The sequence below is a fragment of the Aquila chrysaetos genome, chromosome 16 (assembly GCF_900496995.4).
Source record: "Aquila chrysaetos chrysaetos chromosome 16, bAquChr1.4, whole genome shotgun sequence".
Classification (NCBI taxonomy): Eukaryota; Metazoa; Chordata; class Aves; order Accipitriformes; family Accipitridae; genus Aquila; species Aquila chrysaetos.
Window position 1 is genome coordinate 29,993,140 of NC_044019.1, and position 24,034 is coordinate 30,017,173.

Consider the following 24,034-nt stretch of genomic DNA (forward strand, 5'->3'; position numbering starts at 1 on the left):
GTGGCAAATGACATTTAGCAGCTAGAAAGAGGATCACAAGTGGCCACCCCCCAACAGGTGAAGCCAAATGGAGACTTGCAACTTCACTCCAGAGAAGAAATGGGGATTTCTGCTTCCACCTGGAACAGCAAAAAGCTTTTTCTTTAAATTCCGCTGAAGAAAATGTCAAAAATAGTCCTCAGTCTGAATGCATTATTTCAATAACACCTGAATATTTTGCTCTGATTTTATATTATAAAATTTTCAAAACAAAACCCAGGACTTCCTGATATTGGTTGAATTTTCCCTTGCTGCCCAAATTTCCCTTTTCTCACCCAAAACCGCTGTGAAGCCACCCTAATTTCACAAAGTATCTCACTTGGATTAGAATTACATTTCCCAAGGGCTTTTTTGGGGGGGACCAGTTTTACAGATGAACTTAAGACATTTGCTTTTTCTTTTGAATCAACACTGGGCTCTTCCTTCCATATTTCTGAGCCTTGAAGTCACTCTTGTTATTTTCAAGTCTTCCTCCATAACCGGGAAGGACAGAAAATCCTCTTAAATCCAAGACATGCATGCTGTTTCTTAGCCCCAGCACTCACATGCCTTAAGAAACGCAGAGGGACTGTGAGGTTTCCAGTAAAATTGCTTCAGCTGGCAATGCTGCTTCTGCTGTGGACTGTGAGCAATCTGTAACTGGTAGGCAGTCACTGCGATAGTCTTCATGCCAGCCTGCAAAATATTTCCACTCACTGCTACTGCTGGGATCTGTGGTCCCAGCACAGAACTGTAGCCACCTTTGGGAGAGGGGGAAGGAAGTGGGAGATGATTTTTGGACGAGAGGTCCCCCCACTGCCTTCCATTTGTAAGAGCTTGGAAACAAGGATGCAATGATCAAAGCTGGTCGGAGAAAGGTCCCTGCCTTCGTATTACCGTTAGCTGTTTAAAATCTAGGTGTCCAGCCTCCTTGTACAGTCAGTAGAGAAGGAACAGCATCTCCCAAGGGCTGTTCGTGCCAGACGATCCTAAAGGGGAAGAGATGAGTCAGCCTCTGCAGATGACCATCTCACTCCAGCAACTAGAGAACTAGCTTAACCCAAGCATGCCTGGATCCTTCTCTAGCTGAAGTCAGGCAAGACGAAATGCAGCCTGAGCCATCAAGCTTGCCATTTACAGCACCTAAAGTGATCTCCTGAAGGTTTATACAGACCTGTGAGATTTGAAAGACAGGACAAGACCCAGATATAGTTATCTTCAAAACTAGCATTTCCTTCAGTACAGGGTTGTGGGCAACCTTGGTCCTATGAAGGAGTCACAGTGGGGGTGCATAAGGACACTCATATGCAGATTTGCCTCCCAACTCATTTGAAGCAAGGTATTCCCTACAGAAGTGATAAGGTGAGCAGGGCCCACTTATCACTTCTCATGGTAGCTGTAGGGAATCTGATAGCTACCCTGAGAGCCTGCTGAAAGCTGTAGGAAACTCCTCCTGGTTGTTATTACAGTCCAGAAACACATGCAAACCTTGGCTGAATAAGCCTGCTGATTCTGGCCTTGTACATGCTGCTTGGTAAGTGACAGTGCTCAACTTGCAGGCAAAGTGGAGAGAAAGTACTGAGATCCAGACATGAAAATATACTCAACAGGTCAAGCACCAAGTCTGTGAAATAGGCATGAAGTCACTCCTGAGCCACTAGTATCTGTTATTTTGATGGTATTACACACACAGACAATTTATTGCTATGCAACAGACTCTTTGGCTCACCTTTAAGAGGGTTATTTCTCAGCTGCATCTCCCGTTGCTAATCTTTGAGAAGGATTTTCACCACTCAGCATGATCTGGGAGTAGATTTGGGATCCTGCAGTCATCTTGTTTCACTGCTGTCTTCAGTCTCATGTTTGCTGTGGGCCACACTGTACCCCAGGATATTCCCTGAAGCCATACAGTGCCAGGAATTATATCAACAGAGCAGCAGGGCTTTTGTCAGGACAGGAAAAGGGGCAGGGGGCAAAATTACACTTAGCACTTTTTGAAAACACCTCACCTATTTACAGCAATGTAACTGCAGTCTGTGAAGAGCAATGAGTGTTTCCAGAGGGCAAATCAGCTCACCCAAACATGCCTGCCTCTCTGCTAGCCTTAAGTGCACTCACAGTCCCAGGATAGGGAAACTTCCTACACAAATAACTAAGCACAGCAACAGGCTCTTTAAATTGACTAATTATACACATAGATTCTGCCTTCCAGGCTCAGAGCCTCACCTCTGGGACTGGGGAGGCAGATGGCCCTTTTATTCCACAACCAGTGAAGCCCAAGGTATTTTATGACACAGCTGGGAGCCTGAATTCCTAAAGTACATAAAGATGTGCAGGCAAAGGTAGACCCAGTTGGCATGAAACAGCTTGACAGCTAGCAATGGATCCTGGGTTAAGACTCTTGACAAATAAACACCAAGGCTGAAATAATAGTTTAAAAAAATATTTCATTTTGGTTTTTTTTTTTTTTTTTTTAAAAAGAAAGTACATATAGATTTCCATTTCCAACAACAGCAAGAAGTCCAGAACTTTCCAATGACAAGGCAGTTTTATTTCCATAATTGCCTAAAGCAATAATAAACCTAAGCCACACAACACCCGAGCAATCAATCATGACAAACAGGGGAAAATTTCTATGGTATTTATCCGAAGGACGGTCTGTGGGTTCACAATGACTGAAAAAGAATGAAAAGAGAAAAAAAAAAGATCAGCTGACAGCACAGAACTGTTGCGTACCTTTCGGAAGGCTCCTGCTGGCTTAGCTACATTAGTCTACGGAATGCCAAGGCGTGACAGTTTCTAGGAGGGGGTGTGCTGGCAGATGCTGCCACGTTGGCAGGACAGCTGCATACCATTGGTACGGCATGAACAAGAGGTCTAGGCAGAGCTCCCATGGGACTGTGTCAGGGCGGTCAAGGTTTTAGCATCCGTTCCATAAAAAAAAAGGTCATACTTTTTCTGTCCCTCAGTCATATCTGAGAAGGGGCAGTCGTTTGGTAATCCAAAAGCCTGCCACAGGATACTGTTAAGGCTTGCTAATATCTGTGATTACGTATCTAGTATTTAAGGCTTTGGAAAGAGAACAAGGTTGCTTTTCTGCCCAGGATTTTTTTTTTCAGCAAGGTCTTTTGCAAGGCTATCTAACAGAGGGTGCTGGACCAAGGGAATATTAAGTCACTGCGCTCTAAATACAGTGGGCACACCTGGGGCAGCGGGCTGGGAAAGAGGTGCTGTGCCATGAGGGGTCCTGGGGATATGGTGAATGAGTGTCCTCCCCCAGGCGCTGCCCTTGTGTCATGATACCTCCCCCTCCCAGATCTAACAACAGAACAGCAGGGAAGAAAGCTCTGTATTCTTTGCATCTTACTTTTCTTCCTTTGATAGTTGTGCCTCTTCCAAAAGCGCATGTTAATTTTTGGCCATGACTCCGTCTTTTCAATCACAGTAGCCTCCACACGGACAAGATCTTTCCTTAAAAATAAATTTTAAAAGTATCACTGTTTAATTATTTACATTCTCCTCCTATCGGTGAGCAGGTTTCTGCAGAAAAACGACACACAGATACCACAGGAACTACAAAGTCACCATAGAAGGAGGGAAATCTGTCAGGTTGTTGGCTTCACGGTGCAAACGTAAAAGCCTCAAGGTGCTGATGTGATAGTTTGCAGGGCAGTGCCTCTCTGCCATGTGAGGGTAAGTTCAGAAACAGCTATGGAGACAGTAGTAAGACAAACCTGCAGGAACCTGTAGGATTACAGTAAGATTCCCCTGGCACATCTACATGATCTCATGTGTCCTACTTTGCTTATGGTACAGGTTAAACCCACCCATGGCCACTTCTCCTGTGCTATGCTGGTCAACACTGAAGTCCTTCCTCCTTCTACAAAGCATCACAGTCAGCTCAAGAAAGTCTTCTCACCTTGCTCACCTGATGAAGTCCTGACAAAGGCTCAGGGAAAAAGATGTGGCCCACTGTTTCCAGCAGGAAGCACAGCTAATTGGCTGCTGGAGTAAGTCACTTCTCCTCCCACATGCCTCGTTTCTGCCTCCTACTCTTGGTCTGTCCTGCTTGTTTACCCCAAATTGGAAGAGAAGACGGGGACTTACTGAGGATTTCACATACTGCTCCCTGCCCCACAGCTGGGGGAGTTCAGGCTGAGCGGTGAGACCACTTGAAGACTCAAATTATTTCTAGAACTCACTTTCTACATATGGAAATTCTCAGCAATAAAACATCCCCCCTCCCTAAGGATGGAGATGAAGAGAAGAATATGGCCCATACTTCCTTCACAGGTGAGTAAAATCACAAAGTAATTCATCCCTCCACATTGCCTTACCGACACACACAAACACACCTCCTGCCCACTCAGGGATTCTGCAGAGCTCCGAGAGAGGAAGTCCCACTGAAGTTAGAAAGAGAGTGCTGGGATTTCTGGCTGCTATCCGAAAAACACCAGAGCTGGAAAACAAGGTGGTCTGAAGCACACGCTGGAGGACCAGCTACCCGTCTGCACAACAACTCCTCTCTGGGAAGAGAACTGCCTCCAGACAAGAGCCAGACTAAAGCTTTGGAAAGCGTGGTTTTAATCAACAGCCACAATGGAGGAGGAAGAGATGCTCTTTCATGCAGCATCACTGCAGAATACCATTAAAAACTCATTAGCATGCTCACTTTGCCGCCAGAAGACATTTAAAGAACATTTTCCTGACAAATGACTCTGTCTGCACTTAAGGGGGGTAGAGGGGGGGAAGCCCATCTAGCCTAACTGTTCCAGCAAGGTCACTAGGAGGCCAAAGGCTTTGAGACATTTACCATCTCTCTTAACATTTACCCTCTGGGGTGTAATAAATATCAGAGATTGAATCCTTGAGGGAAGAGGGAAGGACAGACAGAGGAGAAAACTGATATACCTGCATTTAGTGACTAGCTCAGTAGAAAATAGACATAAGATAATATAGATTTCAAGAGACCACTGGGTGACCCTGACATCGCAGCTAAAGGATGTTATCCAGATTCAGCCCAGTGATAGGACCCAACTGCACTACTGAAATACACAGCAAGCTTTGCAACGCTAGGAAAGAAACCAAAAAATAAACTGCACTCCAGGGGCTGGCCATGTTTTACCACTATAATTAGGGAGCTATACTTTCTGGGTCTAATTCCTGCCTGCTGAAGGCAAAGGGAAAGCTAAACTCCCACTGAATTCTCACAGGCTTGGACTGTAAAGGCATGCAAGAAACTCACTAATGATGATCACATGGGAAAACTGGAAAGCGGCCAGGCCAGATAAAGTGACCTGGTCACTGAAATCTCTGTGCTGCTCTCAGGAGAGCCAGGGTTTGCAGTAGCACAGCCAAGCTATCCCTGATACAGCTCTCACCACTGGACAGCACTAGCTGTCCTAGGCCTGGGGTAGCACCCAGCCAAAGGGAGAAACATTGACACACAGATGTGTAGGCAAGTGTCGTGTCCGTTCCGCTCCCCCCCCCCCCCCAATTGCTCATAGATGTTGACATGGTTTCAGGCAAATTTTTAAGGGTATTGTTGAGACAGCTGAGTATCCAAGCGTGGCTTCACTCTGCAAGTCAAAGTTGCAAACAGGCCCTGGTGAGTCCGTCTTTGTTGGACAAAGCACTAGGAGCTGCTGGCTGAAAGGCTGAAGCACAGCAAAAACCAACTTGCTGGTGAAGTGCATATGAACAGAAAAGTTCTCAGCAAAATAGAGCCCAAGAAAAAAAAAAAATCTTTATCGAATGTTTTAGGTATGACTGGAATGTCCATAAAAATAAAAAGAGGGTCACACATTTCCCAGAGTCTGACACAGTCAGGCCTGCTGCTTTCAGCAGCAAAATGGTTCATGACAAAGCACATCTATCGGATTTTTGCAGGAGGCGAGAAAAATTCACACTGAAATCTCATAGATCTAAGTTGCGCTGAAAGCTATTGTCATTAAGCAGTGAAAAAGATCCAGACAAGCTACAACCCCAAAGGATCATAACTCTTAGAGGTAATAATTTCAACTGACAAGCTCACTCGCTCCCTCCAGAAGGTAACTGAATCCCAGCCTGGCTGTCTGGGAAAAGAACAGGTCCAAGGGCCCTTGTCATTTCCACTGAAGCCACTGCAAAAATGGGCAGGTAGCAGGAGAAAGAGAAAGGTTCATCTAGAGGAAAACATTCCCAACAGCTGTATTTTGTCTAGAAATAAGCTAAACTTTCTCATAGAGGCACCATTCATTTCACTTAGGTCTAAAACAGCTGAGGGCACTCAACTGACGGCCTGAAATGCAAACCTGCCCAAGGTTATGCTCACTTCTAATCACAGCTTTAAAAGCACACAACAATTTCTGCATTATACAGCTAAATAAAGTACAACTGCATACTGCTTGATACCCTTGTGCCAATCGACCAGACAGCAAGTTACTTGAACAAACACAAAACCCAACAGATTCCAGAGCAGAAGCCAGCTAGAAGTTCCCAGAATAGCCTCTGCCACGCAGATATGTTTTGTTGCATTGTTGTTTTTTAAGGCTTTAGAGGACTGTCATCTTGGGAGGTATCTGACTGCTACAGAAAATTAAAACATGACCATCTGTCCAAAACAGGACAAGTTCCTACCCGCCTCCAAGTTTGAACAGGGAGTGCAGCTGTAATGAACTCTTACGCAGATACTGGTGCAAGCATTCACTGATGTGTTTATTTTTAAAACAACAGAAAAACAAAACCGCCTTTGTTTGCATCCAACCTCTTATCTCCCCTCCAAAATGTTTGTGGTTTAGGCACAACTGGGAACTATGTGAAAGAACTGCATGTTGCTCATGACACGCTGGGTTCTGCTTTCCTTTCCTCAGCCCATAAGGGAGAGTGGGGGACTTGGAGGTTTCCCCTACAGCTCAGAGGGAGGATGGCACTTCCCCACCAGCCTTTCATTCTGCCTGGTCAGCCTCCTCCTCCCACTGATCTTCCTCTGCCAAAGTTACTGGAGTTCAGGCTAAGATCGGCAGATGCGGTTTGGTCTGCTTCAAGCAACTGACAACACTTTCCACACACTTAGAGCACCTGGTAGGAACCCAACAGCTGTATTTCTTCCTGTCCCAGAGCTCCTGGGGCTCGGGCCACATGCCAAGTCCAGCATGCAAACTGAGAGCTGCAAAGAACCACCCCAGGGCCACTGGTGAAGAGAACCAGGTGAAGGATGGTGCTCCTAAACTGACTGACATGGCCCTGTCTGCAGAACTTGGGCTCTTATTTGAACTTCTGCAAGATGGTATTTCTAGTCTTAATGATGAGATTCCCCTTCCTAAAATCTTCCACAAGTGCACTATCTAGCAATAATTCAAAGACTCCTGATGATCTGCTATTCCAGATCTATTTGCAGTACTGTTAAAAGGACTGGCAGCCCTCAAAATCCTGTCTAACACAGGGAACCTGAGGCAGTTACCACCAGTGCAACTGAAGTCATGTCATCAACTGCACAAACACGTTACAAGTAACTCTTAAATACCAACAGCCCCCTGGTACCACAGAAACCACTCAGAAGTGAAACCAATCTGAAACCATGTGGTATTTCTAACCTGAATCTACAAGCCACCAAGAAATAATTCTCACATGTACAAGTTCCTTCTTATCTGACCATCCTCTGCCAAAGTTGCTGCAGTTCAAGCTAAGACCTAAACACATGGTTTAGCCTGCAACCAGACCACAGCCAGGGCTTCCAGATACTTTGAGCACTTCCAACCCACCTTATCTTGACTTGCATTTTACCACTAAAACCTCTTGTCCTGGGGAAAATAACAGTTCATGACTTTGCTTCTGGCTAGTGCTAAGAGCTGAGCAATAACACCTGGTCCACACACCACTTCCTTTTGGTAAAGAAAAGGCTGAAGAACCAGGTGTTCTGCCAGTTTGTATAGCAAGTCCTACAGGATTGGGATGGAGACGGTGCCAAGGGGGTAAACTCCTTCTCCCCAGTTCTGTGATTGCTGGAATATGTGACTAGGAGGAAGGGAAAATTAGGAACTCTAAAATTAAGATTAAGGCCTGCTGGGTTAAGACAAGGGCAAAACGAAACGGGTTAAAAAACCCAAGTCAAATTAAGGGATTAAGGGATGGGAAAGGATTTCTGGGTTATTTCAAGAAGACTATCACCAAAATTAGGGTAAGGGAATAAAGATGTTGAAGAGCAAGATTTACTGCTAGTTTGTACAAGGCTTATACCATGAGAAAAAGATCCAACCCGAGAGAAGTGAATATCCTACAGTTACCTTAGAAATGGGTACTGCTGCTCTATCCTGGCACTGTGGCAATGGTTAGAGCCAGCAGAGGCTGATGAGCTTGTTTTATTGGTGATCCTTTCAAAAGCCACAGGGCTGGGGAAAAAAGCTAGTGCTGATAAATCCAGGTTTCTCTTCAGTTTCAGAGACTGTAGGAGCCCTGAAGCTACAATTAAGAATTGTCTTGAAGATAATTCTTCTATAAGACATCTTACCCGAGGAGTGGCCTTCCAATAAGCGTGAAGTCGTCAGCACCAACCAGCAAAACCTATGGAAAACAAATCAGGCATATATCACTGGTTCATTGTCCCAGTAGAAATGCAAACAATATCTTCCAAATTCTACAGTCACAATAAAGGAGTCACACTGCTTAAAAATAGGCCTTCGCACATGTCAAACCTGACACTGTTACCAGAGAGGGATGGTGGGGAAAGGCAGCTAACAGGCAAGAAACAGATTCGTTAAACAGCCTTCCAGGAGACCTTATCTTACTAAAACATACTTTAGAAGCATCTTTCACATCGATCAGAACACCCTGAACCTTTCTGTTCTGGCTCACCAACAGTTGTAAAAGATATGAAAAGCAATACAGGGAAGAATAATAATATGCCTTGTGTGGGATGTGAATGAATGGCAGCTCCTAAAATCATTGGATTTTTATAGCAATTGCTACGTATCCCAGTAGAGGAACACTATCCTCGTTCTCCTCCATGAGGCCTCAAGATGGGCAATAAAGAAATTAACATCTGGGGGGGATTCACCACCCCAGGGACTAGCCCTTTTGTTTCAGGGCATTTCAACCACCTGCCTATCTGAAGGACCAGGCAGGATAATAGAAAGGATATCGTGAGAAGAGGTAGCATTTCTTACAGACTGTGTCCTTCCCCACACTAATTGTATGGCAGCAGTTAAAAACAATATATAAATGGTCATGAGATGTTCTGGATTTTGTTTTAGACAGATACTTGCCAGTAAAATCCCCAAAGGGTTATGGTGGTTAGGCTAGTTTTTCACCTTCTTCACTCCCATCTAGACCTTTGCATTCCTAGCTGGCTACTCCATGCAAATCACTCCTCTCATCTGTATACATCTGTATACAAGGATGCAGGACACAGCTGAAGGGATGCCTAGAAAGGTGCCTCAAAACTTGACTTCAAAGCAACGGATGAGCAAAAAACTGCTCGGCTCTCCTTAACTGCTTGCTTGGCTCTAACAACCAACTTTATGATTAAGCCAACAGAATCCTACTTCATAATCTTTCAATTAAGATTTGGATTAATGAGCCTCTGCAAGTTTCTGCTAGTTAACCAAGGCTAAGGATAAAGATATTGAACCGCACCTTGGCAGTTCTCCCCTACACGCACCATCCCTCTCCCTCCACCCAACACACTCAGTGTGATAAGGATCTTGCAAAGGATTGAGCAGTGACAGTCTCTCTGGGAATACTGCAAGTATTTTGGGTGTTGGAGTCTCAAGGTAAACACAGTCTTTAGCTGCCGTCTCCAGAAACAACAACTATAATTTTATTTTTTTGGATGAAGTGAGTACAACAAAAATACATCTCCTGACAGGGTCTGCCACGACTCATTCCAACCCTGTTCAACAGAAATCGCAATAATATTATCCTGAACAGAGTAACTGAAATTGGAACAAAAGTAAGGCAAAGCAAACAGCTGGAGTAAGAACAGGAGATCCAAGAGGAGCTCTTTGGGACATGTTTTTAAAGACTGGTTATGGGTTTTGCCTCAAGGAATGTTTGCAGGTAATTTGCTCTGGCCCCATACACAGCATGGCATCACAAGCACTGTGGAAGCATGGCACACCACCTTTTCCATCCGGATTCGGTCTCCACATTCAGCCTCCAGTACATTGTCCATCATAATCAAGTCTTCACCGGTTATTTTCCACTGCTTGCTGGCAAAGTGGACCACAGCAAAGAGTCTTCCATACTGCCCCGTTGCAATCATCTTGTTCACCTTTTGTACCACTTCTGTTGGCAAACAGCAGGGAAGGAATCAGTGTAGAAAACCCAGCAACGTGTGAAGAGCCGTTCAAAACTAATTCAGCCACACTGCTCTCCCACCAAAACTCCTATCTTCTGGGAATCTTTAAGCAAGGATCAACAGCAACGTTGTTTCCTATGGGATGTGAGCCTCCCTTTTGTAAACCTAACGACCTATTTGTATTTTAGTTGCTGGCAAACCCATGCATATGTAAACACCTAGTATATATATACGGTGACAGCTAATCTAAGGCTTGACTTCTCAGCCTATTTCTTAGGCATTCTAAAATACACTGTATTCAGATATAAAGTGTTCCAGAAAAGAGCGCTTGTCCATACATCCAACATTTGGAGGGGAGCTCCTCTCAATTTCCAAGTGATATGCAGAAGGCCCAGGACTTTGAATACTGTGTTAGGCACGCAGGAACATTGGGAAGAATTTGGCAAAGTACACAGGAAAAAGGGCTCCAGCATACTAACAAAGCCTGGCCTGAGAACTTGTACCTGCAGCAAAGACAAGAGAGACCTTTCCCTCACTCTTTTCCAGAAAATCTTTTCCCATATGCACATGCACACAGAGCAGGTGCCAGGAGCAGTGTGAATCCCAGGGATGAGGTCCTGCACATGAACAAACTCTGTTTTCTGTGATCAGCTTCCGGAGCAGTGAAACAAAAACCAATTTTTATGGGAACATCAAAAGGTATTGCTTAATGAGTGCCATTCCAGTGCCAAACAGTAGCTTTCCACCCCCTTGAGCTGTTCAGAAAAAGAGCAACTTTTCTATAACTGGAAAAATAGATATTTTTTTTCTTTGTCCTCAAAAGTGGCTGAATCATTTTTTCTTGGAATGTAAATGAAAACAACATCCATTTGGGACAGACAAGAATTTAACAGCCAGTCCAACTAAACCGAAACCTTACAGGAACACTCTGAAAGTGTCCAAGTTTCAACCCAGCAGATGCAAATTATTTAAGGTAGAGGTAAGAACAGAAATTATTTGCAAGGCAGTAGTTGCTGCAGTTCCCACTACGATGAAGAGTTTAGCTTCTGTGTTTCTGGAATTGCTGTCCCAGAAGAAAAATCCACCGTGTGCTCTTTTCTCTGATTCACAGTGGTCCACTACAAAAAGTCCAGGGAAAAAATACAAACCCCTTCTCTTTGTTATGCCCCAAACTGCACAATGGGTACAGTAAATTTCTTCCAGCTCTAAACTGGTGATCTAGGTATATCAGTAGTCCTGTGGTCAACATTTCAAAACTGAAATTTCAAAATTCTGGCCTAAAATTTTCTCTTGGCAAAAAACATGTAGTCATGCTCTAACAAGGATTATTTCCTTGTCAAATTTCAACTGTCTACCCACGGGGCTTTCTCATCTTTTTGTACCCAAAAAAGGTACATTTTCTTCACTGAACTTGGGCTCTGAAGTTGTTGATAACTCTTCCAAACACCTCTAGTGACAGGAAACATCAAGTGATGTTACCATTTGATTGCTAGTATGACTTGTATCTCACCACTACGTGAAGTGACCCTTCCTAAAATATCCATGGCTGTTCCACAGCCAGCAGGAAAATAGAAGGCGGAATTCAAAAGCTCTTGCTGTTGTTTGCTTTGGATAAGCACAGCCAGGAGATAATGATGCAAGCTTATTAAACAGTAGGAGGTTACTGGGCATGGAAATCATAGCGGCCCTGAGGATCCCATGTGAATCAATCAGGGGAACATGGGACCCTGTTCACCACAGGGCTTCAGCAAATCAAACCAAGCAGTTTATGGTTCACTACTGGGTCAAACCATGCTCAGAGACAGAACACTCATCTGTCACTTGAGCAATCCCAGGAGCACAAAGGAGATAAAAAGCAGGATGAAAAACAGCCAGAGAGGAGACCTGGAGCAGGACGCTCTCTCCAAAGCACATCACTCATGCTGTTATTAACACACTTCAGCCAGATGATAGGAGACTATCTGCAAAGAGGTGGACACAACTCAGCTTTTCTCCTCTCACTCTCTCCTTGTAAAACAACTCCTCTCCTTTACTTCCTGGGTCTCTTCCATTTAAAGCAGACAAGTCAGGCGCCCTTCATAGATGTCCCAGAGGCTAACACAACGAGACAGTAAGACTGCCTGTTAATAAACACAGGAGCTCATTGCCTGCACGGAGCACACGACTGCTAATTGCCACCACCACAGCAACTGTAAAAGAAATTCACCCGCAGGAGCTCATTACTGCCTAGTTCTGAGAACCATCCTGTACATGTTTTGGCTTCCCCACTACCATCCCTAGCACTGTCTGGATGACAACAGCCCCACCTGGGCAATATAAAGCTAGACACATATGCCTTCTCTGTATTTGATTTTCACATCCCCACCTGCCAGGGGAACCTGTGTCAGGTTACAAGTGGAAGACTGACATGTTTTAGTAAGGCCAAGCAATGAGGATGGTTGCTAAACAGCTATGGGCACCTAACTCACTGAATTGTAAGGCTGACTGCTGTACCGTCCATGTGCTCCTTTCAGGAGGACCACTGGCTGTGTTCAACAGTCCTGACTAGACGTGGGGACAAGAATGCATTCACTAACACTGCATCACTTGCCAGCTGCTCATTGCCTTATGTCACACCTCTGCAGCTCTGTCATGTGCCCACCATCCAACTGCTTATGCTGGCTCTAGTGTTCTGTTTTATGCACTAAAATACACCAGCTCTCTGATGTGCCCACCATCCAACTGCTTATGCTGGCTTTAGCTTTTTGATTTATCCATTAAAAGAAAAATAATTTTCTCCTGTCCAAAAGGCTTGTTTCGTGCTTTAGAAAGCAACACATCACATCAGGTAAGATTCCTCTGGGAGTGTTACAAGCTGTCTTGCTGTCATAAACTAAGGAGACCTCATATCCTACCCAAATCTCCAGCAGCTGGAGCACAAGTCCAGTGACACTAACACATGCCAGAAATGAGACAAAAACGCAAAGAACAAAAACTAGCTCCAATCATTGAAGACAGTTATGCTCAATCAGGCCACCAATGGCAATACTGGAGTGCTAGTCTTCACTTGGAGACTTGAGAACTTTACCTGCATGATACTTCGCTTCTTCTACTGGATCTGGAAGTTTCACTTCAGGCCATGGGGGTGAAGTCAGAGATGTTTTGGCAACAAGTCTGTGAATGATAAGGCAAGATTTACTTGTAGCTAACAGATACTATCAAGAGATGTAAAACAAAGAGAGGAAAAAAAGATAAAAGAAGCTAGAGATGGAGTAGAGATGGTTTGCCACTGGGGGAGCAGAAGTTGTACAGGAGGCTGAATGATTTATCAGTATGAAAGACTCGACCCAAAGCCCACTTGGGCCAGAAGGCAATTTCCCACAGACGCATTTCACTTTGTAGCAGCTTATGAGCAAGGAGAGGTTTTCTATTCTGTTCTTAAGTGTTACAGACAAAGGGTGGCAGGCAAGGCAAAAGCCATGTCACCTCCCTAGGACTTAATCCAACGGAGGACACTGGATATGGCGAAGTCGCCAGACCTTCAGCCCAACACCTGGCAAAAGGACTCCAGTAAGACAAGCAATGCTGCAGAAGCTGCAGCCCATATCACAAGGTTGTTAAAAAAAAAGCAGAAAACACTTAGTCTCATTTCTGAGTTCAACCTGCAAATGCTCTACCAAACATAGTTGCTGGTCCCAGGGCTTACCATCATTTAGGTCCACCATGAACTGCAGCAAGCTTTAAGAAAAAGGGATAAATGCCTCAGTGGTTGATTTGCTTTATTCCCATCCTATCATAAAATTCAGTATGGGGAAATGGATTTTTTTCCTTCGCCGCCCCCCCCCCCCCCTTCCCACTTCAGAATGTTATTTGAAATAGTTTGAAACAAAGAAAGAGTGCAGAAAGAAAGAAACAGATTGAAAATTAACTGAAAATTCACCCAGGCTAGGTTATCACTTGTTCCTGATATTGAGATCTGCAGCTGGATGTGCTAGTGGTGATCAAGCTCAGCAACAACCAGTGACTTTCCACTGCCTTGTTTTTACAGGCTGGAATTTTGTCACCAACTCCAACGGAAACAGACCTACTTTAAGCCTTACTTACACCTGAGTTTTAGATTAAAAGGCTCTTGTATTTATACCTGGAAAAGCTTAACAAGTTACCTCCACCACAGCTGAGAAGCTGAACACATTAACGCTCCTCAAACAACTTCAGCTCTGAAGTCACCCAATAGTGGGAAGCATCCGGGAGGAGGAAACATGCCTTCAATGGGGAAGAAGGGCTAATGAGCATTCTTAAACCAGCCTCGAGCACTACACGACTGACTCACACGCATCCTTTTTTCCTCTATTTTTTGAAGCTCTTCTGTTAAATAGATACTTTAGAGAGGGCCTTAAGACCACAGCTGGGTTCTTTACAGGAGAGTTATGAGGCTGCTTTTCTTTTGTCACTTACAGCTGCATTCCTTGAATGGCAATAACAACATCTTCTCCCACTCCCAGTGCGATTCAGCATTTAATACCGCAAACATTTAGCCAAAAAGCCTCTTCTGTGCCATTACCATGTCTGTCTACGATCGACAATACCACACTAGGAGGGACTAGCAGAGACATCTAACAAGACTTCTCAGACCCACGCCTATCTTGGTTCAGGTTGACCACAGAAGGGAGTGGGAGTGTGCACCATCCCCACATCCATCCAGCCAAGCACAAGCATTGCTCCTCATGATGACTTTGAGCACCAAGATATTCTCCTACAAGGTGCAAATTAAGTCCTTACTCTCCTTGAAAGGGTAGCTTCAACTGTTGTGATAGAGAATCGCTTTAATAACATCTCTTTTCAAACACTCTGCAACCGTAACACTGAGACAAGAGCCCCTCCACTTCAAGACATTGCATCACCAAAGACCTTACTGGTGACCAGCCCAGGGGACTCCTGAGCATCACAGGCACGTCCCTTTAGGATCATTCAGCGCTGATACAATCACGGGAGCAACCACATCTCAAACTGCACCAGCACCTGAATGACAAATTCTGTGCAGAAGACATCTTACCTGAAGCTACTCTGCTTTCTATACTTAGATGTTGCTCTCTTACTTACTGAAAATGGTATATGGCTGTCACTACACAACACCTTCCATCTAGTGAATAAACTGGGGTCCTGAAGGCAAGCAGGCTACAGTATGGATACAGAAAGAAAGGCTGAAAACTGTCAGGGGCGTTTCAGCTAGCAGCCAGCAACATGTTCTCATTAGCGGTCATGGTGGATTCTTTCCAGTTTTCTCCAGATTATCACTGAGAGAGATCCTCTGCCTCAAAACTGAGCTAATTCCTGACTTCCTCAAGCCCTGTACAGTCAATACTGCAGGTATTTATTTGCATGCACACATTGCCTTTCTTGACAGTGGTGCAGACAGCACTAAATCACAAGAACCCTGTTTAAAACAGGGTTGAACAACAATTAACGCTGCTCAAATGTGCCACAGGATGTTAATTAAAAAATGAAACACTATGCAAAACTCACAGTGTGAGTTTTGAGTGGAAAAAATGCAAATGCCACTTGCTTATAATTAGCTGTTTTTCAAGATCTCTAGGACAAGGAGCAAAAACAAGGAGGACCAGAGGCAGCCGTTAACATCTCTGCATAAGAGCCAGTTACAAAAACTATTGATTTGTTCCCAAAGAACTGGAGAGAAAAGCACCACTCTAAGCAGGGACAGTACTTTGCACACGCACTGCTTTCATGAGAACTGCGGTACGTGTTTCAGGGGGCAGGGAAAGGAGGCACAAGGCCCATCCTGCAGCATTCAGAGATTATCCTGAGGTGCCAAGTGCCTTTACTCAGAAAGAGACACATGACCAAAAGGCATCAGATTATAGTTCCTTATTGAGCAGGAATCTACACCACCACAAAAGACAATCTTAGATTTAAAGATGAGAGAGACTCACGTTGGATCTCAATGAAATGATCAGAAAGGTATCAGTTTCTGAAATTTGAAGACAAAGGTGCTGCTCAGTAAATACCATCTCCATCACGAATGGGAAATCCAGAATTTCCTGTGCGCCGAGATCCGTACTTCCTATAACTAACACAGGATGCGCAAACCACACAAAATATTCAGGAAAAAGCATTAAATGCTAGTGAAAGAAGGCAAAATTAACAGAACAGCAGTTGTGTTTGATCCTTTTACTGTGTAATGCCCAGCAATGCCTCTCAAAGGGCTTCAATAGAAACTCAAAGCGCTTGTGAGCAAGTATATAACCACAAGCACCAAGGCTTCGTGGGTCTGTGGCGGGGTTTAGTAACAATGTTGGGCACTGTGTCACAGAGGCAGAGATCCAAACTGTGTTCCCACATGTGTGAGGACCAGCGGGAAGAGGCCACCCCCCTGCACCCTTCAGCAGCGCAGAGGGAATGAGCAAATCTTGTCATTTTTCCCCGATGCTGCTCACAGGAGTTCTCTATTTCTGCAGTGTCCCCTTCTGGTTAAAGCAAGCAGCAGCACAGCCTGCAGCTCTGTCTCCCACGAGATCCCAACAGAGGAAACAAAAGACACAAACAAGCAGCTTTCAAAGTGCTGAAACAAATGAAGCCTGAAGTTTCCTGGCTCAGTGTCCTGTAGTGCTTGGGCTGTTAATCACATTTTATGAAGACTGCAGTGCAAGTTCAGTATTTATCAGATGTTGGAGACTCCAGGCAGGAGATGAACCCTGCCTGAGGAGTAGACTACCTGTACCTAAAAAGATGAGTGTCAGCTGAAGCTCCTTCCACAGCTGAGGAGTTTGCAATGTCCTGACTTGAGTGGCTTCTCTGCTGTCTACTACGGGCTGAGACCACACTGCAGCCCTTTTCTCAGTGGAGGATCTAATTGTCTGTCTCTAGACTCAGCTGCTTAATTTCACAAACCAACAGAAACATCCTTCTGGGAAAGGTGACTGAAGGTAGGCAGAGAGTCCAAAAATATTGGGAAGCAACAGACTGACAGAGGTGTCATATAAGCCTCCTTTCCAAAGGAAAAACAAGCTGCCCCCCCACCCCACCAAGAAAGGTCAGCATTTCAAGGGGCACAAAGCAAAGCAGAAAGTCATTTGACATTACCCTTGCTGCAGTGATGTGCTCTGGGAACTCTGGTGACGAACCGCAGATGAAAGCAAGAAGGCTAAAAGGGAGAGAGGGAAAAAGAATTAAAAATAAGCAGCAACTGCTGGGCTTTTAGTCCCTGGTGAGGCAGCATTACTGCAATGCTGAACTGTCACAGCGCTGGTCAGCTTCGTGGTACCATTTTTCTGCCTGTTAAAAGCTTCATTCAGTTTTATCGTGACAGGCAAAGATAAAGGGCAAAGCAAAACAAGACACATGATAAGAGAAAGGACCCATCAGTTGTGGGCAGCAGTGCAAAAGAGCACGAGAAAGGCCTCCCACTGCAAACACACTTATTTTCAAGTGACAGTTCCAGCTAGATGCAACAATTTAATATGGTTACACTCAGAGCATCCCAACTCTTCTGAAAACAATGTGACTGAAAGGCACAGGGGAGGAACAGGAACACTCTCTTAATTTTGAGCACTAACTGATGCTGCTAGAAGGATCCTTTCCAGCCCTCTGGGCCCTCCAAAAAGGGGAGGGGAGCTATTACACAACATTTACTAGGTGATTCTCAGCAACTTCTACTAAGCCTTACAAAGTTTCCACTCCGAAAAAGAGATAAGGAAGACAAGGCGTATTGCTAGTAACTCACTGGCCCTGTAGCTCCCAAGCAGACACCGCGATGCCAAGTGAAACACAGTGAACTGGAAGAGCAGGACAGCTTCAGCAGATTTGATTTTAACACTCCTGTGTCTGGTTTTTCACCATCCCAAACATGCCTCTTCCTTCTAGACAGGAGGAGTGGAGGAGCTACGTAGCTAAACAAGTAACATCAACGAAAGATGGGAATTTGAAAAACACATTCTTGCTTTTCAGAGCTGCATATACATGAGCTAATGTTCACCAAAACGGTGAAGCTGTGTTACTGTTCCAATACACAAATCTTCAAAGAACGAGTGGTTTACTACAACTTAAATTATGCTTTTGAGTGTAGCTTCAGCATTTTTTGGAAAGGAGCTGGGCCTGCACACACTGTTAATTAGCAGAAAGAGATGAAGGCCTAAAAACACACACTCAAGGATTTATCCCTATGTTATCTCAGAGATAACAATCCCCTTTCTGGAACAATTTGCATTACTAAAAGACAGACCGTGCACAGCTTCTTTGGAGGAACATTATCTTTTTCACCCACCAGCCAAAGCACCACCAGTACGAGGGACTGGGAAGACCTCTTAAAACCAAACGTACTTAACCACCTCACTTGCAGAAGCTGCAGTTCACCAAGGTCACACTCACCTGGCACAGAAACCAAACCCAGGGCCCCCCCCGTGAGACCCCCAGTCTTCTCCCACAACAAACACCCTGCCGGCTTCCCTGTCCAGCGAGGAAGGGAGGAGGTTGATGGGAGTCCCTACACCCTCATCTACTCCCTGGATTTTACTGAAAGGTTCAACTAGGCCAGAAAAAAGCGTGTCAAGTCGATTCTACTTCTTGTTAACGTTTCCTCCTCCCCTGCCCCCGAGCCTTCTGGCTGCTCCATGCTGGTCGCTCCTCTTGTGCCTCTTTCACCTCGGCAGCTTTCCCTCCGGGGCTCACCCACCAGGTACGTGGCGTGGATAAACCAGGACCACGAGCCGGCCGGGGGGCTGGAGCCCCCGCCTTGCGTGGGGAGGCCGCGGGGGCTCGCTGCGCCCGCGGAGGGGACGGGGCCCCCGGCCCAGCCCCACGGGGAGACCGGGCCGCACCGTCCCGGCGGTGGAGACCGAGACCCTGCCCCTCCGCCTCCCTCCTTCCCTCCCCCGGCGGAGCGGAGCTCGGAGAGTCGCGTCCCACCTCACCTGCCGCCCGCCGCCGGACCCCCGTCACCACCGCTGCCGCCATCGCGATGACCCCGCCCCGGAAGCGGAAGTTCGCGGCGGGGCGAAGGGTCAGGTCCATGGCGGTGGAGGCAGCGGAGCGGCAGCTGGAGCTGCTGCGAGAGGAGCGGGAGGCCGAGGTCGCCGAGAGCAGGTACGGCCGGGCCGGCTGCGGGGGGAACCTTACTGGCTCGCCGCTATAGAGCCCGCTGTCCCCTGTAGCAGCCCTGACGCACCGATCCTGGGGCGGGGCCTGCTGTCTCCTATAGGAAACCCTGAGGGACCTTCCCCCGGGACCTGCTGTCACCTGTGGGAAGAAACGCTGACAGACATACTGCTAAGGGACTTTCTGTCACCTATAAGAAACCCTGGTGACTCGCTCCTGCAGGACCTCATGTCACCTGTGGGAAGCCTGCTGTCACCTATGGGAAATGCTGCTGTACTCACTCCTATATAACCTAAACGTCCCAATAGGAAACCCACCCTACAGCACCTGCTCTAATCTATGGGCAACCCTGCTGGACTCACCCCTATAGGACCAGCTCATCCCTGTAGGAATCCCTCTTAGACTCACCCTTTAGGGCTTGCTGTCACCTATAGAATCCAAGCTCACATCGGCAACACCTTGGGGTTCCCCTTCTTCTCCCTCAGACCCTGGGGTGGGGGTGTGCTGGGAACCTGCAGCCCCCATCCAACTTTGCCTTCCTGCCCCAGAGCTTGAGCTGAAACCAAATCCCACCTGACTCAGGTGGATTTGTGGTGCCAGGGAGGGTGGGGGTATCACCAGGTGCCCCCAGGTTGTGTGGGGCCATGTCGGGGGTGCAGACACCCCTATTTCTGGTGCCAGTAAGGCCTGGCCTTACCCAGCCCTGAGGTCAGAGGGTGCCAGGAGACAGGACAAGGTCATTCCACAGCTGCCTGAAGTTCCCTGACACTTCAGCTCCCTACAAACCAACCTACAGCACACAGGTCAACCTGGGGGACTAAAGAGAATAAACCTGCGGGATTTTCCTTTTTGTTTTGATCTATACAAAAATAAAGTCACCCTCCCCGAGTGAGACTGTGGAGCAAACACAGCTGCTGCAGCACACTTTGGCCCTAGAGGACAGCAGTCTGCAAAGCTGCTGCCTGCATTTTGTGCTGTAGTCACTTGTAGCCTGCAAGTCTCTGCCAGACACCCGCTCCTCTTCCCCGTGCAGCCGCATGTGTGGTGTTTGTTGGAGGTTAGCACAACTTCCTGTAAAAAATGGCAAATCTTCCATTTAAGCACTTATACATGATAGGAGAAAACTCAAGTTATTCTGTCCTGGGTCGTGGGATGTGGATAACTGGACAGGTCCTTCCCTTTCACACCCAGACAGGAGAGAGGAAAATACACATAAGCAGCTGTTACCTTCTCTTCAGGATCTGTGAGCATCACCCCATTTCCCAAAATAAGCTTGTGGAAGCCAATCTAGTTACATCACTACAAAGCGATCGCGTAAGCCAACGTTTCAACAAGCTGATGTCTCTTTTGCCATCATCCTTCCCCTTCTTTTCCATCTCCTCCTCCTGTCTTTTTCTTTTTTTCTTCTGAGGCTTTGAATCTCAGCTTCAGTCCAGAAAATGGTTTTCACGCCTGTGTGTGCTTTCCAGGGCATGGCAGGAAAGCATCTCCCTGAAGGAATTGCAGCGCAGAGGCATCTGCTTGCTAAAACTCCAAGCTGCCAACCAGAGAACTGGCCTCTACGGACGGCTGCTCGTGACATTTCAGCCTAGAAAATACGATTCAGATGCTGAGCTGCCCTACAACAGTTTCGGGCCTGGTAAGTGATCTTCCTGTCGGTGCAAAGTAGGTAAAGTAAGAGATGACCAATGTCTTCTTCCTAACATCTTTCTAATATGATATTTGATTTGTAAAGACTGAGCAATTGATGCAAAAAAGGAAGGGAGAAAATGTTACGGCTACAGGATGAATCTAGAAAAAACAGCCTCTTTTTCCCTCGGCTTGTTATGGATGTGTATGTTGCACCAGGAAGTGCTAGTGGTTAAAGAACTGGCTTTCCTCCTTCTGAATCAATAAAAACAAAGCCCTCATCTCTTGTCAGTAAAGATTTAATGACATTCTTTGTACAAGCCAAAGCATTCATGTTTATGTCTTGCGGTACGTAAGGAGCTTCTGTCACTTACACTTTAATTCCAAAATGAAAGTGGATTTTCCTTTTCCTTCCTGAGTTGCCATATTTCCTCCCTTCCCTGTACTGTTATTTTTGGCGAGGAAGAGGAAGAACTGAAGTATGTAGTGTTATTAGTTGACATGCCTGGATTTCTGTTGGAAATGAAGGTACTAGAGAAACACAGACGCACCAGCACATCAGCCAGTGGCCTTTTCACTTGTGTCTCACCCTCTGCCATCACTTCCATGAAAACATGGCCAGGAGCATCCAAGCTGAGCTGTTCCCTCTGTGGCCAGTATCTGAGGAAAGCGAGGACACTGTCTGCTGTGCTGTAACCAGCTGCGCAGGCTTACCCCTCGGAAGAACTTGGGTTTGACTGTGAAGTAGTTCCATGTGAGTCTGCAGTATGCCCTCTATTTTTTCCCTGCAGAGACCCTTCTTCTCTTTTCCTTAGGCAATGAGGAGATTGCCGTGCACTCTCCAAAACTGGTCCACAAGAGAGAAGCTGGCTGCACCAGATAATTTTCTGGTTTAGTTTAGTAATTTTCTTGGTTTAGTTTGCTAGATCATTGAGCTTGCTAAGCAGGTGGATCATGGGGAACCAGACTGTTTCTGACCCTGTGTCCTGGTTTCGGCTGGGACAGAGTTAATTTTCTTTCTAGAAGCTGGTAGATTTTTATGGTTTTGATTTAGTATGAGAAGAATGTTGATAACTGAAGTTTTCAGTTGTTGCTAAGTAACGTTTAGTCTAAACTCAAGGATTTTTCAGCTTCTCATGCCCAACGAGCAAGAAGGCTGGAGGGGCACAAGAAGTTGGGAGGGGACACAGGCAGGGCAGCCGACCCAAACTGGCCAAAGGGATATTCCATACCATGTGATGTCATGCCCAGTATATAAACTGGGAGGAGTTGGCTGGGGGAGCTCAGGAACTAATTGGGCACTGGTTGGCAGGTGGTGAGCAATCGCATTGTGCATCACTTGTTTTGTATATTCCAATTCTTTTATTATTGTCGTCATGTTATTACTAGTATTATTATTATTATTTTCTTCCTTCTGTCCTATTAAACTGTCTTTATCTCAACCCACAAGTTTTACTTTTTTTCAATTCTCTTCCCCATCCCACTGGGTGCAGGGGAAGTGAGTGAGTGGCTGCGTGGTTGCCAGCTGGGGTTAAACCATGACACCCTGGTCGCATGATGGTGCTATTTCAAAGTGTGTTGAAGTTCAGTTTGTTGATGCATTCTTTGTCACCCAGGCCTCCAAGCTGCTGACCTTTGAAATTAAAATGACTTATTGCAGATTGGGGCCTCAGCCTTGAGAGCATCTGCCAGTGCTCTTCAAAGAGAAATAACATTGCCGTGGCAGTAAATTATTTCTGGGACACAAGCATTTTAATGTAAGAGCTGATGGACCTTACAGAGGAAGGAAAGCTTCCCATAGTTTGTAAATCTGAAATTTAATCCTCAATAAATGTGAGCCCCGGCTAAGTTACAAACTTAGTCAAACATCCTGCTCAAAACCTCCATTTCACCATTACACAATGTAATTCGACTCTCTTTCGTCATCTCACAGTGACTGTGAAAAGCTGTAGTGAGTCCTTAAAAATCTCTTGTCTTTCTTAGTTCTACTGACTAGCATATAGCAGTCATCTGGGAGGCACATATTGTCATGCAGACTCCTTGGCTATTATTAAAAAATAAAATGGATGTAAAGTGGTTTTTCTGAGAATTCAGAGAAGTCAGGTTCTCTCAAGGTCTGTGTGAAAGCACATTGGCTTTCTGAGCAGCTCTGGCTATGGGGAGCACTGCTGGTCTCCACCCCAAGACCTGTAGGATATGGAGGTCTGAAGGCCGCCGGTTAGTTGCTCTCTGGTGTCCTCTCACTGCTAATTGTCCTGTTGCTCCCTCTTGCTGTGTGCTTTCTGTCAGCTAAGAAAAGGATGTTCTCCATTATGGGCTTGACACAAATTCTGACCTTGGCAGGAAACACAGTGCTAGAGCTATGGTTGGTGTAGGTGGTCCTGCTGTCTCCATGGACCATGCTTGGTTACTGATCTCCCCAAAAGAGCTTGTTTTCAAAATGTTTGCCCCACTTCACGCTCTCTCTTCAAACTTGTCTTTGCAGGGGACATTGTGGGCCTTTATGATTCAGCTGGCCAGGGTGATCCGCTCTCCACTGGCATTGTAACACGTGTCACCTCCAAAGCAGTGACTGTTGCCTTTGAGGAATCTCGAGATGGCATGCTGAGCTTGGACCGAGACAGCTCTTACCGCGTGCTGAAATTAGCCAATGATGTCACCTACAACAGGCTGAAAAAGTAAGGGCCATGGGGTTGCAGCTCACGTATGGTCACTCTGCTCAGGAGCGTAGAAGCCAATTGAAAATCGCCATGTTTATTCTGAAAAAGCTCTTCTGAGACAGATCTCAGTTTATTTCACTCAGCATGGTTTCTCTCCTTCCCTATTTTACTCCTCTTACTCCTATAGCAGCTCTGCTTAGGGGAGGTATCCACCTTTTGGATGTGCCTTTCTTCTGCTAACTCCTGAGTGAAGCCATACTGAGATAACTCAATTGGATGTGTTATGCCACAGCATCACAACAGCCTAAATTTATCTACCTGCTGACCGGTATAGTCCTGCTCTTCCCTCTTCCTCTCCCACCCC

At 45.9% G+C, this 24,034-nt stretch overlaps 2 protein-coding genes across 6 annotated transcripts in view; one reads left to right on the plus strand and one right to left on the minus strand.

The window, feature by feature from the left end:
* Window positions 1–2,547: 2,547 nt before the first annotated feature.
* The window catches only part of MRPL21 (mitochondrial ribosomal protein L21), a 32,879-nt gene continuing 11,392 nt past the window's right edge, over window positions 2,548–24,034 (minus strand). The window contains exons 1-7 of one of the 5 annotated variants that reach the window (XR_005934069.1): window positions 19,198–19,279; window positions 17,372–17,432; window positions 13,362–13,447; window positions 10,118–10,281; window positions 8,283–8,559; window positions 3,386–3,489; window positions 2,548–2,693 (exon numbers count right to left, since the gene is read on the minus strand). Coding sequence is in view for 4 of the 5 variants with exons in the window: in XM_041128972.1 (XP_040984906.1) it covers window positions 2,629–2,693; window positions 3,386–3,489; window positions 8,507–8,559; window positions 10,118–10,281; window positions 10,798–10,855 (444 nt within the window). In the remaining variant the exon portion in view is untranslated. Of the gene's footprint in view, window positions 2,694–3,385; window positions 3,490–8,282; window positions 8,560–10,117; window positions 10,282–10,797; window positions 10,879–13,361; window positions 13,448–17,371; window positions 17,433–18,011; window positions 18,110–19,197; window positions 19,280–24,034 lie in introns of those variants that run through there. The other 4 variants (XM_041128973.1, XM_030038162.2, XM_030038163.2 and 1 more) reach the window with 4 other exon arrangements.
* The window catches only part of IGHMBP2 (immunoglobulin mu DNA binding protein 2), a 46,545-nt gene continuing 41,755 nt past the window's right edge, over window positions 19,245–24,034 (plus strand). The window contains exons 1-3 of the mRNA XM_030038154.2: window positions 19,245–19,369; window positions 20,851–21,020; window positions 23,496–23,688. Coding sequence (XP_029894014.2) covers window positions 19,245–19,369; window positions 20,851–21,020; window positions 23,496–23,688 — 488 coding nt within the window. The remainder of the gene's footprint in view (window positions 19,370–20,850; window positions 21,021–23,495; window positions 23,689–24,034) is intronic.